This window comes from Chlorocebus sabaeus, chromosome 9 (genome assembly GCF_047675955.1).
Source record: "Chlorocebus sabaeus isolate Y175 chromosome 9, mChlSab1.0.hap1, whole genome shotgun sequence".
NCBI lineage: Eukaryota > Metazoa > Chordata > Mammalia > Primates > Cercopithecidae > Chlorocebus > Chlorocebus sabaeus.
In genome coordinates, this window is record NC_132912.1 from 100,627,835 (window position 1) to 100,653,406 (window position 25,572).

The following is a 25,572-nucleotide window of genomic DNA, read 5'->3' on the forward strand; positions in this document are numbered from 1 at the left end:
CCACTCAGGTTTTCCCAGGATTCCCCACATCAGTGGTCCTCAGCCCTCCTCCGCCACCATAAGTTATTGGAGGCTTTGTGAGTTTCAGGGTTTGCACTTGTTGGGCTGCAGGTAATCAGTGCTTAGAATATGCCAGCTATCATGTGAAGTGCTTTGAAAATATGAATTCATGTACTTCTCATAACAATCTTACCAGGTGGGTTGCTCTGATCATTCCCAGCAACCTGCTCAGAGTCGTGCAGCTGGTGAATGTGGGAGCCAGGAATTGCGCCCAGGCTCACCCTTAACTGCAAAGACCCCTCCCGGAATATGCAAATCACCACATTCATTTACAGGTCCTCGGTCTCATGCAGTCCTCATGGAATTTCCCGTGGCAGGTCCCATTGCCTTCCTTTCGCAGATGAGAGACGTGAGGTCTAGGATGAGGTGACTCCCCCAAGGTCTCAGTCCTGGTGAGAGGCTGGACAGGGGGTGGGGCGTGGTTCTGCTGACTCCACCTCCACTTGGAATAGTGTGATCTGGGTGTGCACACATCCCTCCCCCCAGGCAGCAACAACATGAGTAGAATTGCTAAAAAATAAAGTTTACTGGAAAACTGAGGAGAAACAGAGTCAAAAAACCACAAACACCCAGAATCACGTGTTGACAAAGCCCAGTGAGAGGCACTTGTTTTTATTGAGCCTTTGCTATGTGCCAGATTTTGTGCTAAGTGCCTTACATACATTTCATCTAATCTCCACACTAACCCCTAGATTCTATTCTTAATCCCCATTTTGCAGATGCGATAATGGATGACTAACAAGTTAAGTGACTGGTGTAAGGTCACATAGCTTTGTGAGTGCCTGAGTCAGGATTTAAACTCAGGACACTAAAGTCCTCATACTTCCTGTGCAGTAACACCAGCTTCCTGGGCACATCTGTGTCCTAAGATATGGTCATTAGACCCACTGGAATGTAAGCTCCATCAGGGCAGCCACCCTGTCTGCTGTGATCACGGCTGTGTGCCCAGCACAGGGCCTGGCCTTACAAGTCTCCCTAACTGTTAGCTAAGTAATGTGCATGGATGGGCTTGGGGAGGGTCTAGCTCCCAGGCCTCTACATCCCTACTGTCTAGGTAGTAGCACAAGCCCACTTTCCCACTCCTTTGCCGGACTCCATCCACTGGTTCATGTCCAACCCCTGCTCAGCAGCTGGGCTCGCAGTTCTCCTTAACCGCCGACCCCAGATTGAGATCTCCATCTACGAGGACCGGTGCAGCAGTGGCAGCTCCAGCAGTGGCAGCAGCAGTGGCAGTGGCAGCAGCAGCGGTGGGGGTGGTGGGGCGGGGGCCCGGTGACTGGCCGAGAGTCCCTGTAGGGAGGTGTATGGCCGGAGTGAGGGCCTCGCAGACCTGCGGCGGCTGCGCTACCAGAGCACCCGCTTCTGAGTCATTCTCTGGGCCCACCCTGCTGCCTGGGGTGGGAGGGAGGGTGATGGGCCTCATATTTCCTGTGGGCCATCAACCTATGACCCCTATCCCTCACCCCCAGCTGGATCAGTCCATTTCCTGACCTGGGGGCTTTCCCTTCCTGATGGGGCTGGTCTGGGCCACACAGAGACAGATCTTCCTAGGAAGGCTGGGGTGGGGAGAACACAACCTAGGCGGCCCCTCTCTTCCACAGCCCCTCTCCCAACCCCACGAGAGGGGCCCAGGTCTGCCACATAGAGGACTCCCACACTGCATGACCCCTCATCCCCAAACCCATGTCCACCAGGACTCTCTCTCTTGGGCCCTGTGTCCTGTGGCTGTCTCCCAGTATCTGCTCCTTCTCATGCCCCTGCAGGGCCCCGGCCTGTCTATGATCCTGCCTCCACCAAATTCAAGGTGTGGGGAGATGAGTGCCGTGGTTGGGAGCTGTTCAGCCCACTCCTGACCTCTTCTAGACCTAGGGCTTTCCTGTCCTGCAGCCAGAGCTGGAGGCCAGCTCGGCCTTGCCAGAAGCATCCAACTTTGAGACTTTGCAGGCTGCCAGGTGCTGGTTGAGGGCCACACAGCCTGGGGCTCTGGGAGGTAATATGGGAGTCTGGAGAAACTTTGCGGAGAGACATAGCCATACGGGGCCCGAATCTCCTGAACTGGAGCCAGTTTCCTGAGATTAGAACCTGTATGTATGCACATGTGAATATATGTGTGAGTGCACATGTGTGTAAGTGCAGTGTGCATAAATGTGTGAGTCTGCGTGTGTTAGCATGCCTGTGTGTGAGCGCATGTGTGTGCACCAGTGCACAAATGTATGAATGTGGGTGCCTTTGTAAGCACACCTGTGTGTGTATGAGTACATGGGCACACATGTGTGCACAAGTGTGCCTTTATATGAGTGTGAGTGCATGCATGTGCATGAGCACGTGTGCACAAGTATGTATGTATGATTGTTCATGTGTATGAGTGTGTGTGTGTATGCAGGTGAGTGCATGTGTATGTGAGTGTGTTTGTGTGTTCCCCTTGGCTGCTAGGCCAATGACTGCTTCTCTGCATCCTGCTGTCTTCACTACCTGAGGGTCCGTGACTTCTTCCCTGCGTGGGTCCAGCCTGGCCCCCTGTAAATAAATGTCCAAAAGCCCCTTGCCCCTCCCCTAGGGCTACCAGGGAATGTACTCTACTGCATACATTCTAGTGGAAGAGACGCTGGGGTTCTAGGAGAGAAGAGCCAAACCTTGGTGGCCTTTGGTGCCCCCTCTCAGCTCCCCATGACAAGACAATGGGGCTACAGACACTGTGTGTTCAGCCTGCCCGGGGGCTGGGGCTCTTTAAGGCTTGGTAGGTGAGGTTTCCGTGGACCTTCAAAGGTGCCAGCAGCCTGCAGGGGAAAGGCAAACTCCCTCCTTGCAAGGAAAGGAGATGTCCAGCCAGTGATGCCTGGCTTCCGAGACCCAGAGGAGCAGGTGGGATGGGAGCAGCCCCTGGGGCTGGTGTCCCAAAGATGAAATGAAGGGGGCTGCCTACCTCAGTTGGCGGGAGGTGCTAGAAGTGGATGTGCAAGACCAGCCACTGCAGGTAGCTCTCTGGAACCAAAGAGAGGCCTGCTTTTATACCAGATCTGGGAGCAGCATGTGGGAAACAAGGGCCTACCCAGAGAGCAGAGAGAGTCCGCCTAGTCCTTGCAGCCTCAGGAAGTCCTGGGCCCACGTGAGTCCTGGTCCAAGGATCCCCCTGGAGAGCTGCAGTTCAGTGGGCTCCACTGCAGCCCCTGGCCACAGCCTATGCCCACCCTGGGCCCCTGTGGGGCTGGGCATTGTGTCCGACCTGTGCATCTCCCATGGGAGGGCTGGGCACAGGCAGTGCCATGTCCTTTTATTTTTTCTTTTTCCAATAAAAGAACTTGCCCAACATGAGGCTCTGTGATGCTTTCTCTGCCCCATGACAATAGAGGGTCTGTTCTATGCCCCAGGACCACATAAGGGGATGCTCGGCTGCCTGAACCGGACCTGACATGGGGAGCAGGATGAGCCCTGTCTTTTTGGAGCTTATAGTCTACTGGGGAGGCAGACACTTCAGCGCCTCTAATCTGGAATCTTGGGGGCACCTGTAGCCTTGGGTGGGGGAACAGGTTGGACTGAAAGCCAGGCCAAAAGTAATCAATGATATCAATAAATGCTCATTTCTTGAGCTCTACCCCTGGGTTGGGTCCTGCTGGGAGCTGGGTCACACGGGTCACTCAGTACTGAAGATGAGAATCACTTCTCATCTGATCACTTCTCGGCCTTTTGGCTGAGATCAGGTGTGGAGAAAGTAGCTGGATGTTGGAACCTAGCAGAGTTGTGTCTTGAATTTTATAATTTATTGAGCACCTACTATGTGCCAGATACTTTACTAAAACCATACGTTAGAGCTGGGAGGGGATTTAAAGATCACTTGAATCCTGTCACAGAGGTCCAGAGAGGGTGGGTGACTTGCCCCAGGCCACACATCTGGTTGCTGATGACAGGGTCCAAGCTTGGAACCCAGGTCTCCTGACTCAGTGCCCACTCTGATACCACAGGGATGGCACCCAGATGGGAAGCTGCCCGAGGCTGCAGGGGACTGGGGTCACACACTCAGGTCTGTTCCCGGAGAGGAGCTCATCAGACTGTGGGGACAATGGCTCCAGCCTCTTGGGTGGGGGCTGGGCAGTCCCCTCTGGGTGGTTCTCATGTTTGTTCTTACTCCCCTTAGGGCAGCTTGGTGCTTGCCTGAGCTGTGCGCAGCCTAGACTCACTCCCTCTGCTGGTACCTGGGCCGTGTGTGGGTTGCCACAAGTGAGGGTGTTCTCTAACATGAGGGCGGGTTCATTCTGTTTTGGGCTAGGAAGTTTGCTCTACCCTGAGGCCAGATTTGAACCCAAGCTCAGCTCTTTGAGAGAGGAGGTCCTGGGAAGGGGTGAAGATTTACTAAATGGGTAAAACCAAATCCAGGTGCTTATCTGACTGACAGGCATTCGACCCTTCCATTTTCAAATGGTAATCATCGTAATAAACAATAGCAGCTGACGTTTATTTAGCACTTCCTGTGTGCCCAGCACTAGGCTAAGATTCTCCATATAATTAGTCATTCGATCCTCACAGCAACCCTCCATGGCATGGATTCTTATTTCCCATTTTACATATGGGGAAACTGAGGCTCATGGAAGTTAAGTAACTGGGAAGTTGCAGATCTTGGCTTCGAATCTAGGCAATCTGACTCCAAACTGCAGGGCAGAAGACAGATCCAGCCTCAGAGACCCTTTAGCAGCTTGAGGGCCTCAGCCATCCTGGGATTAGGATCAGGCAGATTCCCAGGGAATGACTTGGAGCTATGCCTGGGCTTTGAGGCAGGGCTGGCACCTCTACTTCCAGGGCATCACGGGCGTGTGCATGGGCTGTGCTCGCAGGCATGCAGGACCCAGAGGCAGCCTGGTGAAGGGTAGTGGGGGACCTGACTCACTGTGGGCCTGGGGAGGTGTGGTCTCTCTCTGCCGGCTTAGTTACAGGCAGTGGCCTCTCTGCGGTCTGGCTGTAGCTGTGTCCCTGCACCCACCTTGCCAGCCAGGGACAGGCCCTGTCAAGACCCAGGAGCAGCTCCAGCCTCAGCCAAACTGTCCCCCAGGTCCCAAGTGAGGCCCCAGCCACCCAGGCATGCCCCAGGAAGCTCCTGCTGCACACGCTCCTCTCCCTGCGCCAGCACCCTGCTGTCTGGCTTCCTTCCTTTGGCCACAGGCGGGCTGTGTGTGAAACCACAGGGTTTACAGAAGCTCGAGGTGCCACTGAGTGGCAGAATTGTGCACTGCACTCGGGGAACCAAAGGTGGAGGCAGAAAGAACTATGGCTGTTGTGACACGTCCCCCACGGCTGCCCAGCTGGCAGCCACTGCCACTCGCAGAGACTTTTCTGTGGCTTCCAGAGGTGCAGGGCAAAGGTGGAGTCCAGCAACTTTCTCCCTAGGGCCAGCCCCTGGGCTGTCTTCATGGCACCAGTAGCCTGGGAAACTCCACATCCCTCTCCACACCTCTAGAAGGACTCACAATGAGGGGGGACCAGGCAGGAGGCATCACTACCGGGTTTGGGCTTTACTATTCACCCAGGGATAAGGCAAGACAAACACCACTCCACATCAGATCTGAATTTGAGCTCTGGCTTCATGACATTAACACATGAAGACTCTTGGAGCCTCAGTTTCCCCAGTTGTAAAACAGGGAGACTAATACCTCCAGAGTTGTTTAGACTCGAGGTGTTCAGCCTTGGTGGCCATGGGTGTCACCCGGGAGCATGAAAAATGACCAATGCCTGATCCTATCCTCAGAGATTCTGATTTAATTTTTTGGGGGACAGCTTGGGTGTCAGGATTCTAGAGAGTTTCCCTGGTGATTCTAATGTGAAGGTAAGGCTGACAATCCCTGGTTTTGACAGTACCTATAGCCTATAAGCCTTTAATACACCTCTGAAAATGCCTGAGACCTGGATAAGAAGTTTATGGTTCCACAGAAGCAGTCAGACACAAAAATGAGTATGTACCGTGTGACTGCCCTTATAGGAAACTCAAAGACAGGCCAAACTAGCCTTTGATTGGGAGTCAGGATCAAGATTACCCTGGGTGGGGGGTAGCAAATGGATGGGGACCTGGGGGGCATCTGGGAGCTCAGGATGTTCTGTTTCTTGACCAGAGTGCCAGTTACACAGGGGTGCTCACTTCATGAGAATTCACTGAGCTGTACACTTAGGAGCTGCGTTATTTGTCTGTACCAGTGATATATTCCAATAAAATTCACCCAAAAAAGCCTATTGGCTACAAAATAGGAAAAGAAAGGACAGACTTGAAATTAATATTTTGTTAAATATCTGGAAATGTAACACATATGCCAAACAGACAACTGCAACTCTATGTTATGTGTGTGTGTGTGTGTGTGTGTGAGAGAGAATGTAAGACCCCACTGCTCTGTTGAGGGTGGGGCCTCCAAAAGGGAAGGTCCCTGATGCCTAAGAAAATCTGAAAACAGCCCAGGTTCACACCAGGAGTTCTTAACCTCGACCCGACTGCATTCATGTGCATATTATGTGCCGTTATCTGAGGAGAGAATCTACAGCTTTCAGTAGATTTTCAAAAGGGTATGCAGCCCCCTAAAAAGGTTAAGAACAATTGGTTTTGAGGAGTTAGTGAGAAACTGGACGTGAATGTGCTTGGCATGAAAGAGGTGCTTGGTAATGTCGATTTCTTTCTTTCCTTTCAGAGCCCAGCCTTTGGGGGTTTCTGCATGACCCTTCTCGGGAGACTTCTAGGAGGATTTATTCTCCTGGCAGTGCCGAGGGCAGCCTGCACCAAGCTCACAGTTCTTCCTCCAAGAGGATATTCAAAGGGCCTGTCATTTCAGCATCTGCTGGACAGCAAAACTTTGCGTGCAAGATCCTGGAGCTGTGTTGGGTCTTGAATCAGGGACAATGGAGGAAGTGGGAAGGTGTGAAGGGAGTCAGAGGGCTGTGCCAGCTGCCCCTCTTCCCACCTCCAGCAATTCACTTAACTTTCCTGAGTCTCAGCTTTGTCATTATGAGAATACATATATTTATAAATAATCATCTGTTTCTCCAATGTAAGATATTATTGTTATTGCAGAAGTGATACTAGGATCTCATTATACGATGGCCTCATGATATAGATTTATAGCAGGCTTCAGATTCTGGCATAGAATAAACAGATACTTATCCAAGGGTTCACTAACTCCCTAATAAATGCCAGGAACATTCATGTACAGTATTATTCCATTTAATTCTCGAACACTGGGGTGTTGAAATCTCATTTTACAGATGAGGAAACTGACGTTCTAGGTGGTTAGGTAGCTTGACAAGGGCTAGTAAGTGTCAGAGCAAAGACTTGAACCTAAGTCTCTGACTCCAAATCCCACTCTCACTCTGCCACAAGAGTGAGATGTGGGAGATGAGAGCCTCTGTTCTACCTGGATTGACTCATAAAGATAGAAGACAGATTCCAGACCAGAGAGAAACTCGTGGGCAAATGCATCCCCAGAAAAATTAGCTTTGCAGGGGCATGAAGGTGCTAGTTATTTTAGAGTAATTCAAGTTATTGATTTCTGTAATGGAAAAGTGATTGGGAACCAGCTACCACCTGAGAACAGTGCTGAGTGAGTCCCCAAGACGGGGGAAATGTTACACACAAGCTTACACACAGCTTACAAAACCTCAGAGATGGCGAGGGTCCTTTTCCCTGCTGCCTGCAATTAATCAGTACACTCCTCAAGGGCAGGGAGCCTGTCTTACTCACTCCCCCACCCGCACTCTCACCTCTCCCTGTCCTAAGTGCTTGTCACAGGGCCTGGCCCTGGCCAGGTGAATGGAAGATTCTGCCCATCTCAGGCTGGCAGGAAGAGGCGAGCATATACAGATGTGTCATCTGCAGACCCGTGGGGCAATGTGCCACTGAGAAGCAGCTCAGAACCATGCAGACAGGCAGTGGTCACTGAAGGATACAATTCTCCTGCAAGTGGTCACCTTATAACTCAGTTAAAGGGTGGATGAGTGACCCCAGGCCACCCCCTGAGCTGGGCAGCAACTCTCAGTGATGTTGCCCTGGCTGTGACATTGTGACTCTGCTCATGACCTCTACCTATCCTGGGAGAGGAGGGGAGGAAGCGTGTGTCCCACCCCAGTCAGCCCTGCCTGACACTCCCCAAACACCATTTCGTGGTGGGGAAATCCTTCTGGTGCTGAATGCTTTACCTGAGAGATCTGGGCCTCAGGCCCTAGAGAGTGAATTACTGTGAGTGAATCGCTGGCTGGATGGCTGGCTGGCTGGCTAAGTGGATGGATACAGAGAAGATGGGTGTAGAGAGATGACGGATAGATGAGAGATGAGCGAGAGGCCTGCCTGGCTTGAGATGGATGCTCGCAGACCCTGGAGAGGCAGGTGAATGGATGGGTACCGATCGCCCCTGGGGTCCCCAGTGCAGACCTAATATAAGGCTGGAGCTCTTCAAAGGGAAGATGCTGTGTTATCCCAGTCCCCACATGAACTCCACATTTGTAACTCTAAGTGATGGATGTGTCTTGTTGGGAAGAATCCTTATAGGTCTAATATTGCCCCAGCTAATGGCTTATGGATTGTTGTAAAGTCAGGCATTGCTGGAAGTGAAGCCAGGAGGTTAAAGGTCCTGGTACAGATTTTATGACAATATCTGCATCTCATCAGTCAGGCACTGCAGCAAGTACCTTATAGGCTCGATGAAGCCTCACAACAACTCTGTGAGGATTTTATCACTGCCTCCATTTTGTGGATGAAAAAACTGAGGCTCAGAGATGGAAAAACTTCTTAAGGCCACTTCCGAATGCCTGGGTGGAGGGTCTGGCCTTCAAGCCCATTTGATCCCAGAGTTTCAGTGTGAAGGGAAAATTTTAAGGACAGGTGAAAGGGAGAGGGGAGGGCCATAGGATTTGTGCACCGCTTTAAGAAAAAACATGGCATTTTGGCACATGCGAGACACCTTCTGCAGTGGGAAGAGGCGCTGAGACTTTCCAATGACCGGGTGCCCCGATGGCAGCCCCAGGCTTCCTTCTCCCTCTCTTTCCTCTGTGTCAGCCTTCGAGGGCTCTCAACCTTGAGTCTGGGGACCTGAACTGTAGAGAGGGTGTATGTCTGGCTCACTTTCCTTCCTTTGGCCTAAACTTGTCCTTCTGCCATGGTCCCCACAAGCAGTTGGGGAACGAGGATGTGCTTTTCTCCTATTCCAGGGGCTCTACAGCCAGGTCTGGGGTGGAGGGAGGGAAGTTAATCCTTAGATTTGTGGGGAGGGTGCTTTAATGACTCTAGGGGATGAGATCCTTCCTGGCTGCTCTGGGGCTGGCCATGAAGAATGAGAACCAGCTACCAGCTACCTTTAGCGAAATTATTCTGGCCCCAGACTGCTTTCCTGCTGGCAGACAGGCAGAGGGCATGAAGTTCTGGGCGGGACATTCTGGGAACGGGTGATACAGATTCTCCATCTGCTGCACCCTTCTCCTGACCCTGCCTTCCTCCTCACAGCTAAGCAGGCTCGTCTCTGCATTCGGGACCTCCATTCAGGTCTGTATTTAATCCCAGCTGAGTTCTAAGGTCTAAGTGTGGTTCTTCTGTTACTTGGTGGGCACGTATCCTGACTCAGTTTCCATGTCAGCAGAGCAGGAAGGACAAGCCCTGCCTCTCTTATTCTTGAACTTGTTCATATACTTGGGCTTCTGGAACACTTGGAGCTTTCTGGAGAAGGGTGCTGGGAGCAGCCTGGTGCTGAGCTCTTTTGAGGAGCAGCCGGTAGCCCAGGCAGGGAAAGGGACCAAACAGGGTCGCAGATGCCTTGGGAAAGTCACAGCTTCTTTTTGGGCCTTGGTTTCCACGTCTGAAAAGGAGAGGATGGGACTAGATGACTTCTCAGCTGTTCCTGGATTTAAAGCTCTAGGATTCTGTGATTGTTGAGGGCCAAATTCCCAGGCCAGCTCACTAGCTCCCGGTGACCTCCGCTGTGTGTGGCCCGGTTCATGCCATGCCTGCCCAGGTCAATTCACCTTGTTTTATGACTATTCTCTCTGGGAATGGCACCGCATCAGAATTCAGCTGAACATAGCACAGCCCAGGCCCCTGGAAGGCTGGCTCTGTCCCTTATGGTCATTTGCCATCTTTTTCTGGTGAATCTGTCAGTTCCCTGGAGGTGGTCCCATCCTCCCCATCTCTCCCATCGCAGATATCCCGGGTGGCAGCAGGGTGCACCGGGAAGCACAGGAGCTTTGGCACTGAATGGGCCCAGGGTTCCATCCTGAACATGGCTACTTAATAATAATTATATCTCTAATTTGTTGGGGGATTTCTATGTGCCAGGCACCATGTCAAATCTAATATAATAACTTTATGAGGTATTATCCCCATCTTGCAGATGGGAAAACTGAGGTTCAATGACACTTTACCTACTTTAAGTCTTTGCTCAATGCCTCTTTCTCAGGGAGCGCCGCCCTCACCCTGCTATTAAAAATGGCATTCCGCCTCCATCCTGGCCCTCCCAGATGGCCTTGATGTTACTCTTCTCCAGATGATGTTCTCTTCTCCAGATGATGTTACTCTTCTCCAGATGATGTTACTCTTCTCCATGATGATGTTACTCTTCTCCAGATGATGTTCTCTTCTCCAGATGATGTTCTCTTCTCCAGATGATGTTCTCTTCTCCAGATGATGTTACTCTTCTCCAGATGATGTTCTCTTCTCCAGATGATGTTCTCTTCTCCAGATGATGTTCTCTTCTCCAGATGATGTTACTCTTCTCCAGATGATGTTCTCTTCTCCAGATGATGTTCTCTTCTCCAGATGATGTTACTCTTCTCCAGATGATGTTACTCTTCTCCAGCCTTCCATAGCACGTATCATGCTCCAACACGCTACAGACTTTCCTTATTCTGGGTATTGTTTAGTGCCTGCCACGTCTTGCTAGGGTAGAGAGCTTTGTCAGTGTTGTTCACAGATACATATCCCAGGCCACTAGAACAACCCCCAGCACACAGTAAGTGTTCAGTCGCTGTACATCACATGAACAACTGGTTAAATAACTTCCTCAGAGTCAGTTACCTAGAGATTGCACAGCATAAGGCTTAAGAATCCAGGCTTTGGAGCTAGTCATGAGTTTGAATTACAGCTCTTGCCACTTTAGCTAGCTATATGACTTTGCATAATTGACTGTTTCTGAGCCTCAGTTTCTTGGGTAATAAAATAGACTAATAACATTTATATTCTGGGGTGGGTGTGAGGATTCATGGAGACACGGATGTAAAGTTCTTGGCATATGGCAGGCATTGCATAAATGTTAGCTGCTTTCCTGGAGGATGTTTTTCTTCTCTCTTGCGTCTCATTTTCCCTCTGGTGGCCTATTTTTTGACCACTTCACTGTCAACAGTAGTTCCTTAGAGGACAAGTCACCGTGGGAGGGGTTGGCATCATCTGTGGTGTTAACCAGCCCATGTTCTTTTCCTTCCTTCCAGGATGCGCCTGTTACTACGGAGACACAACAGCAACCCCTGGCAGGTTCCTGGCCCCTGCAGCTGGGATTCTGGCCTCAGAGAAGGCTGGCCCTGGGGACAGGGAGGCAGGGAGGGGCTCGGTTTGCCTTCTGGGCTGGAAGTCTGGGTGGAGGTATCAGCCTGGAATCTGTTGGAAGAACTTTGCTGGCTCCCTGCAAAAATGAAGCGCTCATCTTCCTGTCTCCATGGGGCTCTTGCAGTCTGGAGCGGAGTTCCTGCTTGGGCTGAGGTCCAGTGGCACTGGTCTGGGTGTGATGCCCAGACCCTGGGAGGGGGCCATAGCAGCCAGAGTGACACATAATCAAACTCCTGGCCCTCAGAATGGCACCTTCCCAGAGTAGGGTTGGCAACCATGTAGATGCTTGAAGAGGCCTGGTGGATGGTTTACCATTCTGCCTCAGCGAAGGCTGGCCGAGCCCGTCTGGCGAGGGTACTCTCGACATGAGCAAGCACTGCCACCTCTTCTTGTAGACTTGAACGTGACCGTGGGGAGGACTGTTTCAGATCACTGGGCCTCCAGGGGCTCCATTTCCCCCTTCCCAATCCTGCTCTTGATCCTGGGCAGCATGAGTGACTGTGGCTTTTGCTTAAACCAATCACCATCCCAAATGAAGACGGGAGTGGTAGTTGAGAGTGCCAGCAGACAGCCAGACTCCTGGGATCCAATCCTGCCTTCGTCTGTCCGGGCTGTGTGACTCTGCACAAACCATTTAGCTTATCTGTAAACCTGGGATAATTACAGCACCTTCCTCTTGAGATTATTGTGAGGGTTAGACGAGTTGATTATTGTAAAGACTTTCGATTCAACCCAGACACGTCGAGCCCACTAAATGTAAGCTATTATTGCCATTTTAAGGCGTACGTGCCTGTGAAGAGGGAGTTCTTGAGCAGAATAAAAATGGTATTATTCTTATTATTTGGTTTCTCTTGAAAAATGGGGAGTTGTGGCAGCACTGGCCCACCTTCCTGCTGGAGTGAATTGCGGCTGCCTGGTGCAGGCAGGTGGGGCACCAGCTCCTCCATTTGCATAATCCCTTCCAGGTCCATTTCATTACTTGACTGCCCCTAAAGGCATTTGCTATTTTTGTTACAAATTAAAGTGTAGCATAAGCCAACAAAGATGTCAGGAGCCCGGGTGGGGCTAAGGGACAAGGAAAAGACAGACTTATCTGCACAGGAGGGGACGGAACGGTTTGGGGTCCCACGGGTCTCAGAGAAAGGGATTAGAAGAAAGAGGGGAATGGGAATGCTGAGCCTGGGTAGCTTGGGGGTGGCTTTGCACCCACAAATCTGTGCCTGGTATAGTACAGACCAGTAGATGCATTGAATTTGAAGCACCTGCTCAAAAAGCCTGTACTGCTAGCTCAATGAGGAGGCTCTGTTTTTTCTTTTTTTTTTGGCGGTGGGGAGTAGGTAACGTTGAGTGGGTTCACTATCCACCTGTCCTCTGTATCTTTCAGCCTTGTATCTCTTGCAACACAAGCATCTTGGGGGCAGGGGATTTGTCCACCTCATTAGAGGGTCCCTGTCACATTCCTCATGGGAGGAACCTAGTGCTTGTCATACAGGATATTCTCAATAAATGCTTGCTGAATGAATATGTAAAGGAATGAATGCAGAGAGCTTGCTTTCTGGTATAGCAACTTGAGAATTCAGTTCGACTTTTTAGAAAGCCCTTTGGTGTCCCACTTCTATCCCATGCCCTTGGCTCCTCTATATGGCTGGAGGGAAGGCAGTGTAGGGGTGGCAACCACGTTACCTTCACTTACCATTACATACCTAGAGCCTAGCTCAGTACCTGGCACATAATAGGTGCTCAACGAATATTACTTTCACTTACATAATAGGTGCTCAACGAATATTACTTTCACTTGCGCCTAGAGCCTAGCTCAGTACTGGGCACATAGTAGGGGCTCAACAAATATTACTTTCACTTACCATTGTGTGCCTAGAGCCTAGCTCAGTACCTGCACATAGTAGGGGATCAACAAATGTTACTTTCATTTACCACTGTTGCCTTCACTTACCATTGTATGGCTAGAGCCTAGCCAAATATTTGGCACATTGTAGGTGCTCAATCCGTATTTGTTGAACTCATGAATGAATCAAATGGAAGCCTTATCCTGGAGTCTGAGTGCTGTAGTGGTGCTCTTATGAGCTGTGGGAATTTAGAACTCCTCTTTGCAACTCGCTGGACCCCACTCACCCAACACGGTCACATGACACAGACATACCCTGTTATATAAAACTCAATGTAAAGGCATTCATGGTTATCACTTATAAGGCATCATCTGAAGTCTGCTGTCACCCTGAACCCCCAATGTCCTTGGCAGGCTGTCTCTGTAGTTGTCTTGTCCCTTATTTCTTGTGCTGTTGTGTACGGACAGTCAATGGGCACTGTTATCTTGTCATTTACCACTGCATTTGGAACCATTCCTCTGTGGGTTTTGGGTTTTACTTATCTCGCTATCTTAGATACACTTTGTTCATTTTTTAAAAGGCAGCAGCTTCCAGAAGGACTAGGGAATAGTCTGAACAGCGACAGAGCTGCCTGTTACCCCTCTGACAAGATGGTGTGGTGGGAAAGGGCTCCAGCCCTGGCCTGGGGAGCATTGGGCTCCATGACCTTGGGCACAGTGACCTTGAATACTTCAGCTCTCTGAGCCTCATCTCTGGAGCCCTTTCAGATCTTTAATTCTATGTCAATACACAGGAATGGGCTTTCTAGAAGTGGAATGATTTTTAAGTTGGTGTCTGCTTTTCAGGGAAATTGTAGCTGTTTTCATTTAAAAACTTTTCATTTACGCTCCTGTTCTGAGTGTAAAAACAGCACTAGCTACAAGGAATTCATATTTTGTGATTTATTAGGAGTATTACTATGATATCAGAAAATGGCAGGGTTTTTTTTTGTTTATTTGTTAAATACGTTTTTTAAAGGGTTCCTGCATTCTTAAGTGTAATTTTATTATATCCTGGGATGACTTTTTTTCCCCATGAAGAATAGATCTATGTTTTATAACAAGCCTTCACTACCGAGGCTGGTCGTGAGCATATTCTATGGTGTTACATCATTCCCAAAGGGTGTTCTGGCTACAGGAGTGTTCTATTTTCCAAGCAGAATGCAGAGACCAAGCAGCAAGGTTCTTTCTAGAAATCAGAGTAAACTGAGATGAGCCATGCCTATGTCCAGCCAGACATTAAGGAGTCTTAGAAAGGAAAGGCCCTTAGGGATATACCAGCCCAACTCTTTTGTCATCTACATTAGGGAAACTGAGGCCCAGCATGGAGAAGTGACTTCCTGCAGGTAAAAGGCCTAGAGTACATACTCCATTTCTGCCCCTTACTCATCACACATCCTTCACTTGGCCCAAACCCTGGTCCCCCAAATGTGAACAGTGTTGTACACAACCAGCCACTGCTGGCGCCTGAGGGTGATACCTGCTTTGTGTTATGATCTGCTTTCAAAGCATCCCATGGTGGAAGGGCTGCTCCTAATTCAGCATTCCAATCAGTTCTACTTGCCCCAGACCTTTTTTATCACCAGCTTGGCACTAATATCTAGTGGAGAGTTTATTGGCATAATATCTTCATAAAAGAGGCTGGAAGGCTTAGCAAGTTCAAATGATAACATTTTTATCAAGAGTCCCAAAGGACCACCCTTTTCCTTCCCATCACCACCACCAACACCAATAAGGCTTTCTCTAGCACAGGAAGTCAGGGGCAAAAAGCAGAAACAGCACAGGCCAAATCAGCAGGCACATGGTACATTATCAGATCAACCAGCAAGCAACCACCTGGGAGCCATCTTTGTTAAGGGCAAAATAAGGAGCTCACACCACACTGGAGGATACAAGACTATCTTGATTCTTCTGAAGGAGTGAGGGAGGCTGGATGGGGTAATGGGGAGACTTTCCTTTCTGTTTTCTCAGAAAACATGCAAAGAAAGTCTTCACAAACAACTAAGGTTGCGTCAGTATCCCAACCTTCCCTTTTCAAAGATGGCCACCCCTGTTGTCCATTCAGAGGGAGCACGCAGCAGAATCTACTGGGTGTGGAGAGAGAGAGACAGGCAGCAGGAGAGAGATTTAGTTTTCCACAAAGGCTGTTAGTTTTGTTTTGTTTTTTCCTTTATTGATGGGATTTAAAGTGCATATAACTGAAGGCAAAGTCCAAGGCCTAGAGAAAGATATGAGGCCCGAGAGAGAGGCTCAGAGATTCTAAAGGCGGCGGAAGAATACCCACCTAAAAAGGCCACTTGAGCTGCAAAAAGGATGGGACAGGGAGATAGAAAATGGGAAAAAGAGAAAGGGGGTGGGGACGGGGTGGGGGTGGAGGAAGGAGTTTGGGAAGAAGAAATTACCAGTTTAGAAATTCAGCCAAAGATGAGTAGTAGGAGTTAGTTTATATCCCAGCTATAAAAATATAGGCTGACTTCAAGGTAGGAACAGTTGTTTTAGGAAAGGTAAGAAGAATGAGAGCCTCAGGCCAGGACACAGCATCCCCTGGCCCTTCAGGTGATGGTAGAAGTGATGGGGCTTCTCCAAGCCTCTGTCATGGTCTTCCCTGGAGACCCAGTGTGGGTCAAAGGAGACTCTATCCAGCCAGGAGAAGGAAGGGGTTGGGGACCTTGATCTGGGGCCTACCCAGAGCTCCCCAATGGAAGACAACTTCCCTTTGCTACTGGACTATGGCTGGGGCCCCACTCACCCACACAGGCTGTGCCATCCTCGTTGGGCTCATAGCCCCGACTGCACCTCTTGTTGGTCCGGCACCTGTAGCTTCCATAGGTGTTGACACATACGGGCTTGTCTCGAGGGCACACGAATGGGAACTGGATGCATTCATTGGTGTCTGCAAGGCGAGGGGAACTACTCACCATGAAGGTGTGGGGCAGCAAGTCCCAGCCCAGGCTCTGTCTCCCCATACACTGCCTGGCTTTGGGAAAGTGTCTTCCTCGCAGAGCTCCAGTTTCCCTGCTTCAATTCCCTTGCCTGGCTCCTCCTGTACTTGGTCTCTACATGCTGGGGGGCACTCAGGCTTGGTCCTGGGTCCTCTCTTCTATCTACCACAATCGTTCTAGGTGATCTCTTCATGCATGGATGATTCCAAAAGTTCTATCTCCAGTCACAGCCTCTCCCTGTAGCTCCAGACTCACGAATACAATAACCCATGACCTACTTGACAGCTCTGCTTGGATGTCTAAGATGCACCTCGTGCTTAATATGTCCAAAATAGAACTCCAGATTCTACCCTGCCCTTAAACCTCTCTTGCCCTCTGTTCTGTCTTCTCTAGCTCAATCAATGCCCCCATCATCTATCAGTTGCTCAAGGAAAAATCAGAGTGACCCCGATTCCTCCGTATTTCTTGCCCCCTGTGCGATTTCACAGCAGACCCTGTCCACTCTTCCCCACAGTCCACCAGTCCACCTCTCTCTGTCACCTCTTTCTCATTCCTCTGCCACCACCCAATTTCCTGCCATCGTGACCTCTTGCCTGGATTTCTGCCGCTGCCTCCTCACAGAATACCTGTCTTCCCCTCTTCCCTTCAATTCACTCTGCAATTCAGCAGCTGAAGTGAGCCTTTAAAAACAGGAATCACATCATATCACCCTCCAGTTTAGCTTCTAAGGCCCCTAAGAGCAAAATTCAGACTCCCTACAGGGGCCTCATGGACTCTCCATCATCTCCAGGCCATACTGGCCTCCCTCCTTCTCCTTCGACACACGAAGCCTTTGTCTTGCCTCCCGCTTTTCACTCCTGCCTTTCCCTCAGCTCTTTCTGGGCCTGGATCCTTCTCATCCTTCAGGTCTCAGTTCAGAGTCTTTCTCCTGAGGCCCTCCCTGACCACTCTGTCTGGAATAGTCTCCAGGGAGCACCTTGCTCAGAGGGTTCCGAATCATCTTGTCCAGCTGTGTGGTCTATCTCCCTCTGCTAGAACGGATGCCCCTCTTGTGGAGGCTGGGGGTGGGGGTGGCACTTGGCCTACATCCCCAGCTCCCAGCATGACACTGCTGTGTATGAGGCACATAACTGCCTGTTGGGTGATGAAAAGGAAGAGGAGGCTGATCTCAAAGGGTCCTTCCAGCAGGCAGAGAAGACCCTGGAATTTCTATGCACCTGCACTGTGTGTTTGGAGTGGGGCCAGGTGGGGATGTGGAGAGCGTAGGGGAGTCATTTCCTCCTCCAGCCTCCCTTGGCACCACTGCTCCTCCGCCTCCCAATCTGTGCTCCTTTGTCCAGACAGTGCCCCCACCAGAACCCTGTCTCCCCTCTCTGTGACTGCCAAACTCCTCCTCATGCCTCAGGGCCCAGGCTTGGACCTCACTTTCTCTAGGGCACCTTCTAGGACCCTCCCTATGCTGGTTTAGGGCCCCTGCTTTGTAGTCTCCAAGCCCCTGCCCTCCCCCATCTGGGCCCTGATCACACTGTGTGGTTGTCAGCTGTTTACTTGTGTGGCTCTCCATTGGCTTTTAGCTCCTAAGAGTGGTATCTGTCTTGTTTACTCCTGTATCTCAGTAGCAAAGGGCTAATGAGTGGCTGCAGAGTAGACTTGGGAAGAATGCTGGATGAGGGTTCAAGGAAGGAGGGATCCTTGGCCTGATCCCTCATTGCTGGTTACTGGGATGGAAAGTGTTGGGGGTGAAGGTCTCCTGGACACTGAACTTCTAGGCTGCCCCTTCCCATTCCAGGCCTTTGGGGACTTTCAGAAGGTTCTTGGACCCTGAAGGAGCTGCCATCCTGGTAGTGCTGCAGCTACCTGCCTGCCCGAGTACTACACCAGGCTGCAGTCTCCCTTCCACAATGTGACCACACTCCATACGCTATTTTGCCCCAATACTTTGGCAATGCCCACCCTTGCCTGCCAGTCCCCTTGCTTGCTGCTCCACATGGACTTGCTGGCCATGGCATGTGGCTATTCCCCCTGTGCCAGGGTGGTGGTGTGTTTCCTTCCCATGTGCACTTTCTCGGTACTCATGGCAGGGAAACACTGCCAGTTCCCAGAACTGTAGTGATTCAGCCTGTGGGTCATTAATATCACTCCCACCCTGGTGAGTCATGTGGTGGTTGTCTTGGCATCTGGAGTCCCAGGACAAACAACACCCTCCCCTGTCCTCCTTTCTACACCTTGCTTGCACCCTGGACCTTGCCATGAGTCAGGCGGGCATTCCCCAGGGAGATTCTGGCCTCCGCCCCATGCCCTGGTGACTGAAGGCAACTCACCCATGCAATGGCCATTTTCCTGCTGGGAGAATCCTTGGCCGCACTGCAAGGTGGGCAGAAGCAGAGACATGAGTGAGTTGAGAAGGTCCCATCCCAGGTTCCCTCCTAGTCACGGCCACAGAGCAGCTGTCGCCCTAACCACAGTGTGAGGCATGCTCTGGGCCTGTGGGGAGCCCCCTCCCTCGTAAGACCCTTCCTCTGCACTAAGAACAGAAGCCTGGCAGGGAGGCCATGAATGGATACAGTTCAGACTCTTGCTCATTTCCCTGTGCAGGGGATCTATGTGCCCGAGATGGGATGCCTAATAGAACCTGTCCCTCCTGTAGCATAGCCTTGAGGCTGAAGTTGGGTCTGTCAGGGCAAAGAGTAATGAGGGCTGGGAGATGCTTTTTGAAGTGTCTGATCACTGCCCACATGCACTTCTCCAAGAACCTCCCCCTCACATGGGTGGGTGCCTGCAGCCGTGCTTGTGTCCTGTCTCTCTGGCCAGGGCTGATGGGCGGACATCCTAGCAGGAGGGAAGACTCAAGGCTTTGCAGCAAGAATTTGAACAAATGGACTCAAAGACTTGAGAGTTCGGAGCTGGTCCTGCCAGGCTGTGGAGGCTCTACCATGCCCATATGGGGGTCTCAGAGATAGCAGCCTAGGGTGGGGCAGGGGACTCAAAATGTAACACACATGACACAAAATGTCAATCGACCATACTGATGAATGAGGTGGATGGATGGGGATTGTTGGGGAAGAGGGGCCCCTCTCCTCCCAAAGCCAGTGCACTGACAAAGGTCCTTGAGCTCCTATGGCTGAGGCCATAAAGTTGCCAGTTTCCACTCATCCTGAGCTTCCCTGAGTTTTGTGAGTGATCCTCCTTATAAGTCCCCTTTATTTGTGTGAGTTTAGGTGGGTTACTGTTACTCGCCACCAAGTGAACCCCATCAGAGTTGGAATGACACTGCTGACATGGGTCCAGAGCTGCTCCTCAGAGACCCCAGAAGTCCTGCTGCAGGCTCTCAGCACCATCCTAGGGCAACAGGAGGTCTCGTCAGAGACTCGGAAAGAACCAGGAGGGCAGCAGGAGACCTGGGGTCATTTTTTAACTCTACTCACAACTGACTGTGTAGCCTAGGTGGGCCTTGGTGGGTTTCCTCTCTTAACTTCGGTTTTCTTCCTCTGTAAAACTGGTGCAAAAATGCTTGCCCTGCCAATACAGCAGGGATTCTTTGAGGAGCAGAAAAGATGTGGGTGTGATAGTGTTGTGCAAACTACAAATGGAGGGATCAGTATGAGGCCTTCGCTTTGCCAAGAAGATTTCCATCACTCTAGAGGCTGAGTTTGCAGATTCCTGGGAACCCAGCTTCAGCCCATTGGGTTGTGGGTGGTGCCCGCTTTTCTGGCTATGAGGCCCAGATGCCTTTGCCCACCTCCAGTGGGGCTGGGTTCTGAAGTGTGTCCTCATCCCGGGGGTAGGGGATCTCCAGCACCGAGTTCATCTCTCCGCTGGCCACGTTCCGGCTCACCATCTTGCCATCTGGCCACGTCACCTCCACACTGCTGGCTTCATCCTTCCCTGAGGGATGGAAGGAGAGAGCATCAGCAGCAGAGGAGAGCAGGAGGCTCTCAGAGAAAGCATCAGCATCAACGAATTCATCCATTGAATAAAAGCAGGAATTGAGCACTGTTCTAAGTGCTACGGAAATGGTGACCGAGACAGATTTGAGGTCCCTCCTCTCTGGAACAATGCTGTCCAATAGACCTGTCTGTCTGCAAGGACAGACATGTTCTGCATCTGTGCCGTCCAGTACAGTAGCCACTGGTCACAGGTGGCTGTTGAGCACTTGAAGTGGGACTTGTTTGACTGAGGAGGTGAATTTTCAATTTTATTTAACTCTAATTAATTTAAATTTAATAGCCACACATGGCTGGTGGCTGTCATGTTGGATAGTGCAGCTCTCGAACTCACGTTCTAGCAGAGAGGCAAAGCATCAGGAGGCTGTACTGGAGGACACAGTAAGGCCTGTGATAAGCAGGTTGTCTTTGGAGTCTGGGGTTCAAATCTTGGCTCTACCCCTTACCTGGTATGTTGGAAAGAGCATGGCGGGAATTGGGTGGGAGACCTGAGGACAAATCCCAGCTTTGCAGCTAACTGGCTTTGTCATCCCAGGAATGCTTCTTGTATTTCTATTTATTGAGCTCTGCTAAGGGCCAGGCTCTCTCTTGTCACTGGGGATGCCCCTGTTCTCATGGAGTTCCTGCTCCAATTGGGGAGACAAGCAAACAGATGAACAAATAAATCAAGTCAGATATTGACAAAAGTAGGGCAAGTAGGTAAGGAGGAGCTGGGGGCTGCCAGGGCCTTGTCTAGTCAGGCAGTCAGAGACAGCCTCTTAGGGAGGGGGCATTTGCACTGAGCTCCACATAAAAACTTGGAAAAAGAGCTGGGCATAGTGGCTCATGCCTGGAATCCCAGCTACTCAGGAGGATGAGCAGAAGGATCGCCTGAGCCCAGGACTTCAAGGCCAGCCTGGGCAACATAGTGAGACCCTGCTTCTGAAAAAAACAATAAACAACAAAAACAAAAACAAACAACAACTTAGAAAAGATGGAGTGATAAACAGCTGGCAGGTGGAGGACAGGGGAGAAAGACTGTTCTACAAATCTAAGATGCTTACAGAAGATGATGGGAAGCTCAGAGATATTCACAGTGAATCCATTTGCACACACCCCTAAAGCAACGTGCTACATCATTGGTGGAAAGCAGGCTGGAAAGATTTGTCAGATGTTTAGGCACTGTCAAAGCCAGCCCCAGCCCCCCGCATAAGGAAGCAGGCCTGCCACTGTGGCAAGGTCAGGCTAATGGTGATGGATGGGGGTGGGGAGGAGGTGGGGCTGGGCCTCACCTTCCGGGAGAGGCTGCTCTCAGGTCAGCCCCTGGGAAGAAGAGCTGTGCCCAGCACAGACAGGGGGAGTGCACAGCCCACTCTATCACCCATCAGGGCTGAGCAGATGTGGGGACACGGGGTCCTGCAGGGGGCCTCGAAATCAACACACTCCTCCAAACACCATTCCTGGGCTAAATAATATATCACCCACATATATGCACTATTATTTTTCCTAACATATGTAGATAGTGTTAGAAAACAAATTAAACTTAAAATTGCTGTTGAATGTATATTCACTTTTGGTCATTGCTATACACCAATGAATTTTACAACGATAGATACTATAGGGTGGACAGTAGTTGGCAAAATATCTTGATGTATAAAGGGGGTTCCCATATTTTAGAAAAGGGTGTTTGGAGGCCACATGCAGACTTGGAGGAGAATCTCTGCGTAGACTTCCGGTAGAGATCACTGTGGGGCATGGAGGAAGGTAGCCAGGTGCCGGGGGGAGGGCCCATGATGAGGGGGTTCCAGAGGGAGTTATGTCTTGCGAGCCACAACCCCCAGCTTCTAGATCCTTCCCATGTTTGGTCTCCTTTTGCTCTCCCACCCTGGCCTCCAGGGGAGTCTCACTGTAATGTCCCAGCCTTGCTGCTGCCGTGCTGTGAGTCTGTGAGGGCCAGGGCCAGAGCTACACTCTGAAGAGTCCACGGAGAAGCAGCCCCTGCCCTCATGGGCACAGCAGGCAGCAGCAACAGAGACGCTCGGAGACAGAGGCTCGTCCTCACACCCTGAGTTCCTCTCCCACACAGCTCAGTTTCTCTTTCCACAGGGAAATCCTCTCCTTCTGGGTCCAGCCCTACTGTTCTGGGTTTTGCTTTATCAAGCAAGAAATTATTTCTCATCAGTCCCTCAATCTATAAGAATCCCTTCTGCAGAAGAGGGGTGAAAATGGGACTGGGGGGTGCCGACTACAGATTTTCTTTTCTTTCTTTCTTTTTTTTTTTTTTGAGATGGTGTCTCACTCTGTCACCCAGGCTGGAGTGCGGTGGTGGGATCTCAGCTCACTGCCACCTTCCCCTCCCAGGTTTAAGCGATTCCCCTGCCTCAGACTCCTGAGTAGCTGGGATTACAGGCATGTACCACTGCGCCCAGCTAATTTTTGTATTTTTGGTACAGACGGGGTTTCGCCATGTTGGCCAGGCTGGTCTCAAACTCCTGACCTCAAGTGATCCACCCACCTCAGCTTCTTATAGTGTTGGGATTACAGGCATGACCCATCACACCCGGCCAGATTTTTTTTGTTTTTTGTTTTCTAATTTGAAGTAGAATCTTGAGGCGCGAGAGATTTGGCATTTTCAGGGTATGCAGTGGCACATATAAAAGGTAAATATTTACCATTAAAAGAAGGAGACAAAGAACAGCAAATGTTTCTTACCTAAGACTGCAGAACAGCTACATGAATATGTTTTCCAGCCTGACTGAAGGGCCACAAAGGACTCAAAAGAGTCGCGGAATATTCACAGACAGTCACAGATTTGCCTGTGGTACTTGCGGCACTTAGTTTTTTTTGTTTGTTTGTTTTCTGTTTTTATTTTGAGATGGAGTTTTGCTCTTGTTGCCCAGGCTGGAGTGCAGTGGCAGGATCTCAGTTCACCACAACCTCCACCTCCTAGGTTCAAGCAATTCTCCTGCCTCAGCCTTCCCAAGTAGCTGGGATTACAGGCATGCGCCACCACGCCTGGCTAATTTTGTATTTTTAATAGAGACAGGGTTTCTCCATGTTGGTCAGTCTGGTCTTGAACTCCCGACCTCAGGTGATCCACCCGCCTCGGCCTCCCAAAGTGCTGGGATTATAGGTGTGAGCCACTACGCCCAACGGGAGTTAGTTTTGAGTTCTGCTTCAGCAGCTTCCTCCAGACCCAGACGTGGTGCAGGGGGCCTGGGGCTATGAGATAAGCAGGCCTCAGAAAGCACAACCAGCAGGACTCCCTCCTCGGCCGCTGTTTTTTGTTAACTTGGGCATCCTCTCTGGGCCTCAGTTTCTTCATCTATAAGATGGGGGTGCTGGCCGACAGCCTTACCACTCCTGGGAAGCAGAGCCTTTCTACCCTTGGAGCAGGAGTCCTGCCCCGCCGTTAATCATTCACCTCAGCGTCCCTGGCACCATCAGCTCTTGGACATGCGGTCTCCCTACAGTTTCCAAAGGGCTTTCCGGTGTTGGTAACAACAGTGAACGCTGACAACATGCCCCAAGCTGTACCAACTGCTTTATGATGCTAACGCATTAAAACTTCACATCTCCACGAGGAAGGTGCCGGTGTTATCATTTCTGTCTCAGAGACGAGAAGGCGGAGCCATGCAGAGGTGCAGTGAATCGCCCAGTTGCTCAGCAGAGGTCCGACAGATCCCAGAGCCGGCATCTACTGTGCCCCTGTTACACCGCCCACCCTATCCCACGCCCAGCAGCCACCATATACCAAGTTTTGTGCAGGGATTTGGGATTCAACAGAGAATGAGACAGACCCAGGCCCCGTTCTCATGATTCCCATGGGAGCAACGAATACAAGTGATTATATTATAAGCTGGGAAAGTGCCACAACAGCACTGCTACCATGCGGTGAGAGAGGTGGGTCATTTCATTTGGGCATTGCAGGAGGAGTAAGAGTTTGTGAGGCGGAGAAGGCAAGGAAGGAGCATTCCAGGGAAAGGATACAGTGTGGGCAAAGGTACAGCGGCATGAAACAGTAAGTTGTAGCTGAAGATCAGGAAGAAGTTCAGAGCGGGAAAGAGTGTCAGAATGTGCATCAGGTGGGAATGTGTATCAGAGGAGGCCGGGGAGGGGCTTCAGAGCCTTCACACTTACGAGGTGGTTATTTTATCCCCATTCTCCAGATGTCGACATTGAGGCTTGACAAGGTGAAGTGACTTGCAGGTGTCTGAGCTAGGACTGGAAGCCAGTCTCCTGTCCTTAGGTGCAACTCATCCCTCTGCCCAGGCAATCTGCATAACATCTTAAGTCTTCCCGGGGCTGCACGGCCGAGGGGGACTGGCTCTCAGACACCGCACACCAGCAGCCTCGAAGCCGGCCAGTCCTGCCGGGCCTGTGTGTAGGGGAGGGCTGGGCAGAGGAGCGCCCCCCATTAACCAGCAGAGACAAGAGGTCAGGAGCAGCAGTGAGTCACCTCTGGCAGCTTTTAAAGGACAGAGGCCAAGGAGGCAGAGAGAATTGCACTTTTCAGAAGAATTACAAACAAAACAGATGGTGGGAATACAGTTGGTAGAATATTTTTGCACTTTAATAAAGCAATTTTTATGAGGGCCACTGAATTTCCCTTCCCTAAATGAGCATCAGCCGGCGCGGAGAGGCAGCTCTGAGTCACCTGCAAGCAATTAGCTGAAAGGACGGTGGCATGTGTGGGTGGGGCTGGGGCATCGGCAATGCCGGTTGTGGGGGAGGGGGAAGAAGGGAGGGAGAATGGTGGGGGTGGCTGCCTGAGCCGGTGACTCCCAGTGGAGCTGGCGGAGGCAAATAGATGATTGGTGTTGTTTTTATTTTCTGGGTTTGGGAGTGAGCTGCCTCGGCCCGCTACCAGTTGGGAAGTGGAGGGTGGGCATGTGGGGCTCGGGGGTGGGTTCCGAGCAACCAGGTTGGTGGTGGGGGAGCCCTCGACAAGGGCTATAAGCAGAAACACTTATTTTCAGCAGGAGGTGAGGAGCAGTAGGGAAAGGCCAGGGTGGAGAGGGACTGCGGAACTTGGTGGGGGGCTCCACTGAGCAAGGCAGGGTCCACTGAGAAGGGACCCCACAGCAAGATGTCGCTATGAGAGCTCTGCACAACACAGTGGGCCCTCTGGGAACCCCCCATGCGGACACTCATTGCCTGTGGACGGAGGTGGGGAGTACAGGTGAGGGCCTGCGTCCTCGGGGTGTGCTCCAGTGG

The 25,572-nt window shown here is 51.0% G+C and overlaps 1 protein-coding gene and 1 pseudogene across 3 annotated transcripts in view; one reads left to right on the forward strand and one right to left on the reverse strand.

Annotated features, from left to right (window-relative positions):
* Positions 1-635: 635 nt before the first annotated feature.
* Positions 636-25,572, reverse strand: part of CRTAC1 (cartilage acidic protein 1) — a 165,684-nt gene continuing 140,747 nt past the window's right edge. The window contains exons 12-16 of one of the 3 annotated variants that reach the window (XM_073019241.1): positions 20,172-20,317; positions 18,754-18,796; positions 16,240-16,383; positions 15,775-15,792; positions 636-1,350 (exon numbers count right to left, since the gene is read on the reverse strand). In XM_073019241.1, coding sequence (XP_072875342.1) covers positions 1,184-1,350; positions 15,775-15,792; positions 16,240-16,383; positions 18,754-18,796; positions 20,172-20,317 — 518 coding nt within the window. In that variant the 3' untranslated portion in view covers positions 636-1,183. Of the gene's footprint in view, positions 1,351-14,899; positions 15,793-16,239; positions 16,384-18,753; positions 18,797-20,171; positions 20,318-25,572 lie in introns of those variants that run through there. The other 2 variants (XM_007963771.3, XM_007963774.3) reach the window with 2 other exon arrangements.
* Positions 1,336-8,481, forward strand: LOC119627958 (uncharacterized; annotated as a pseudogene).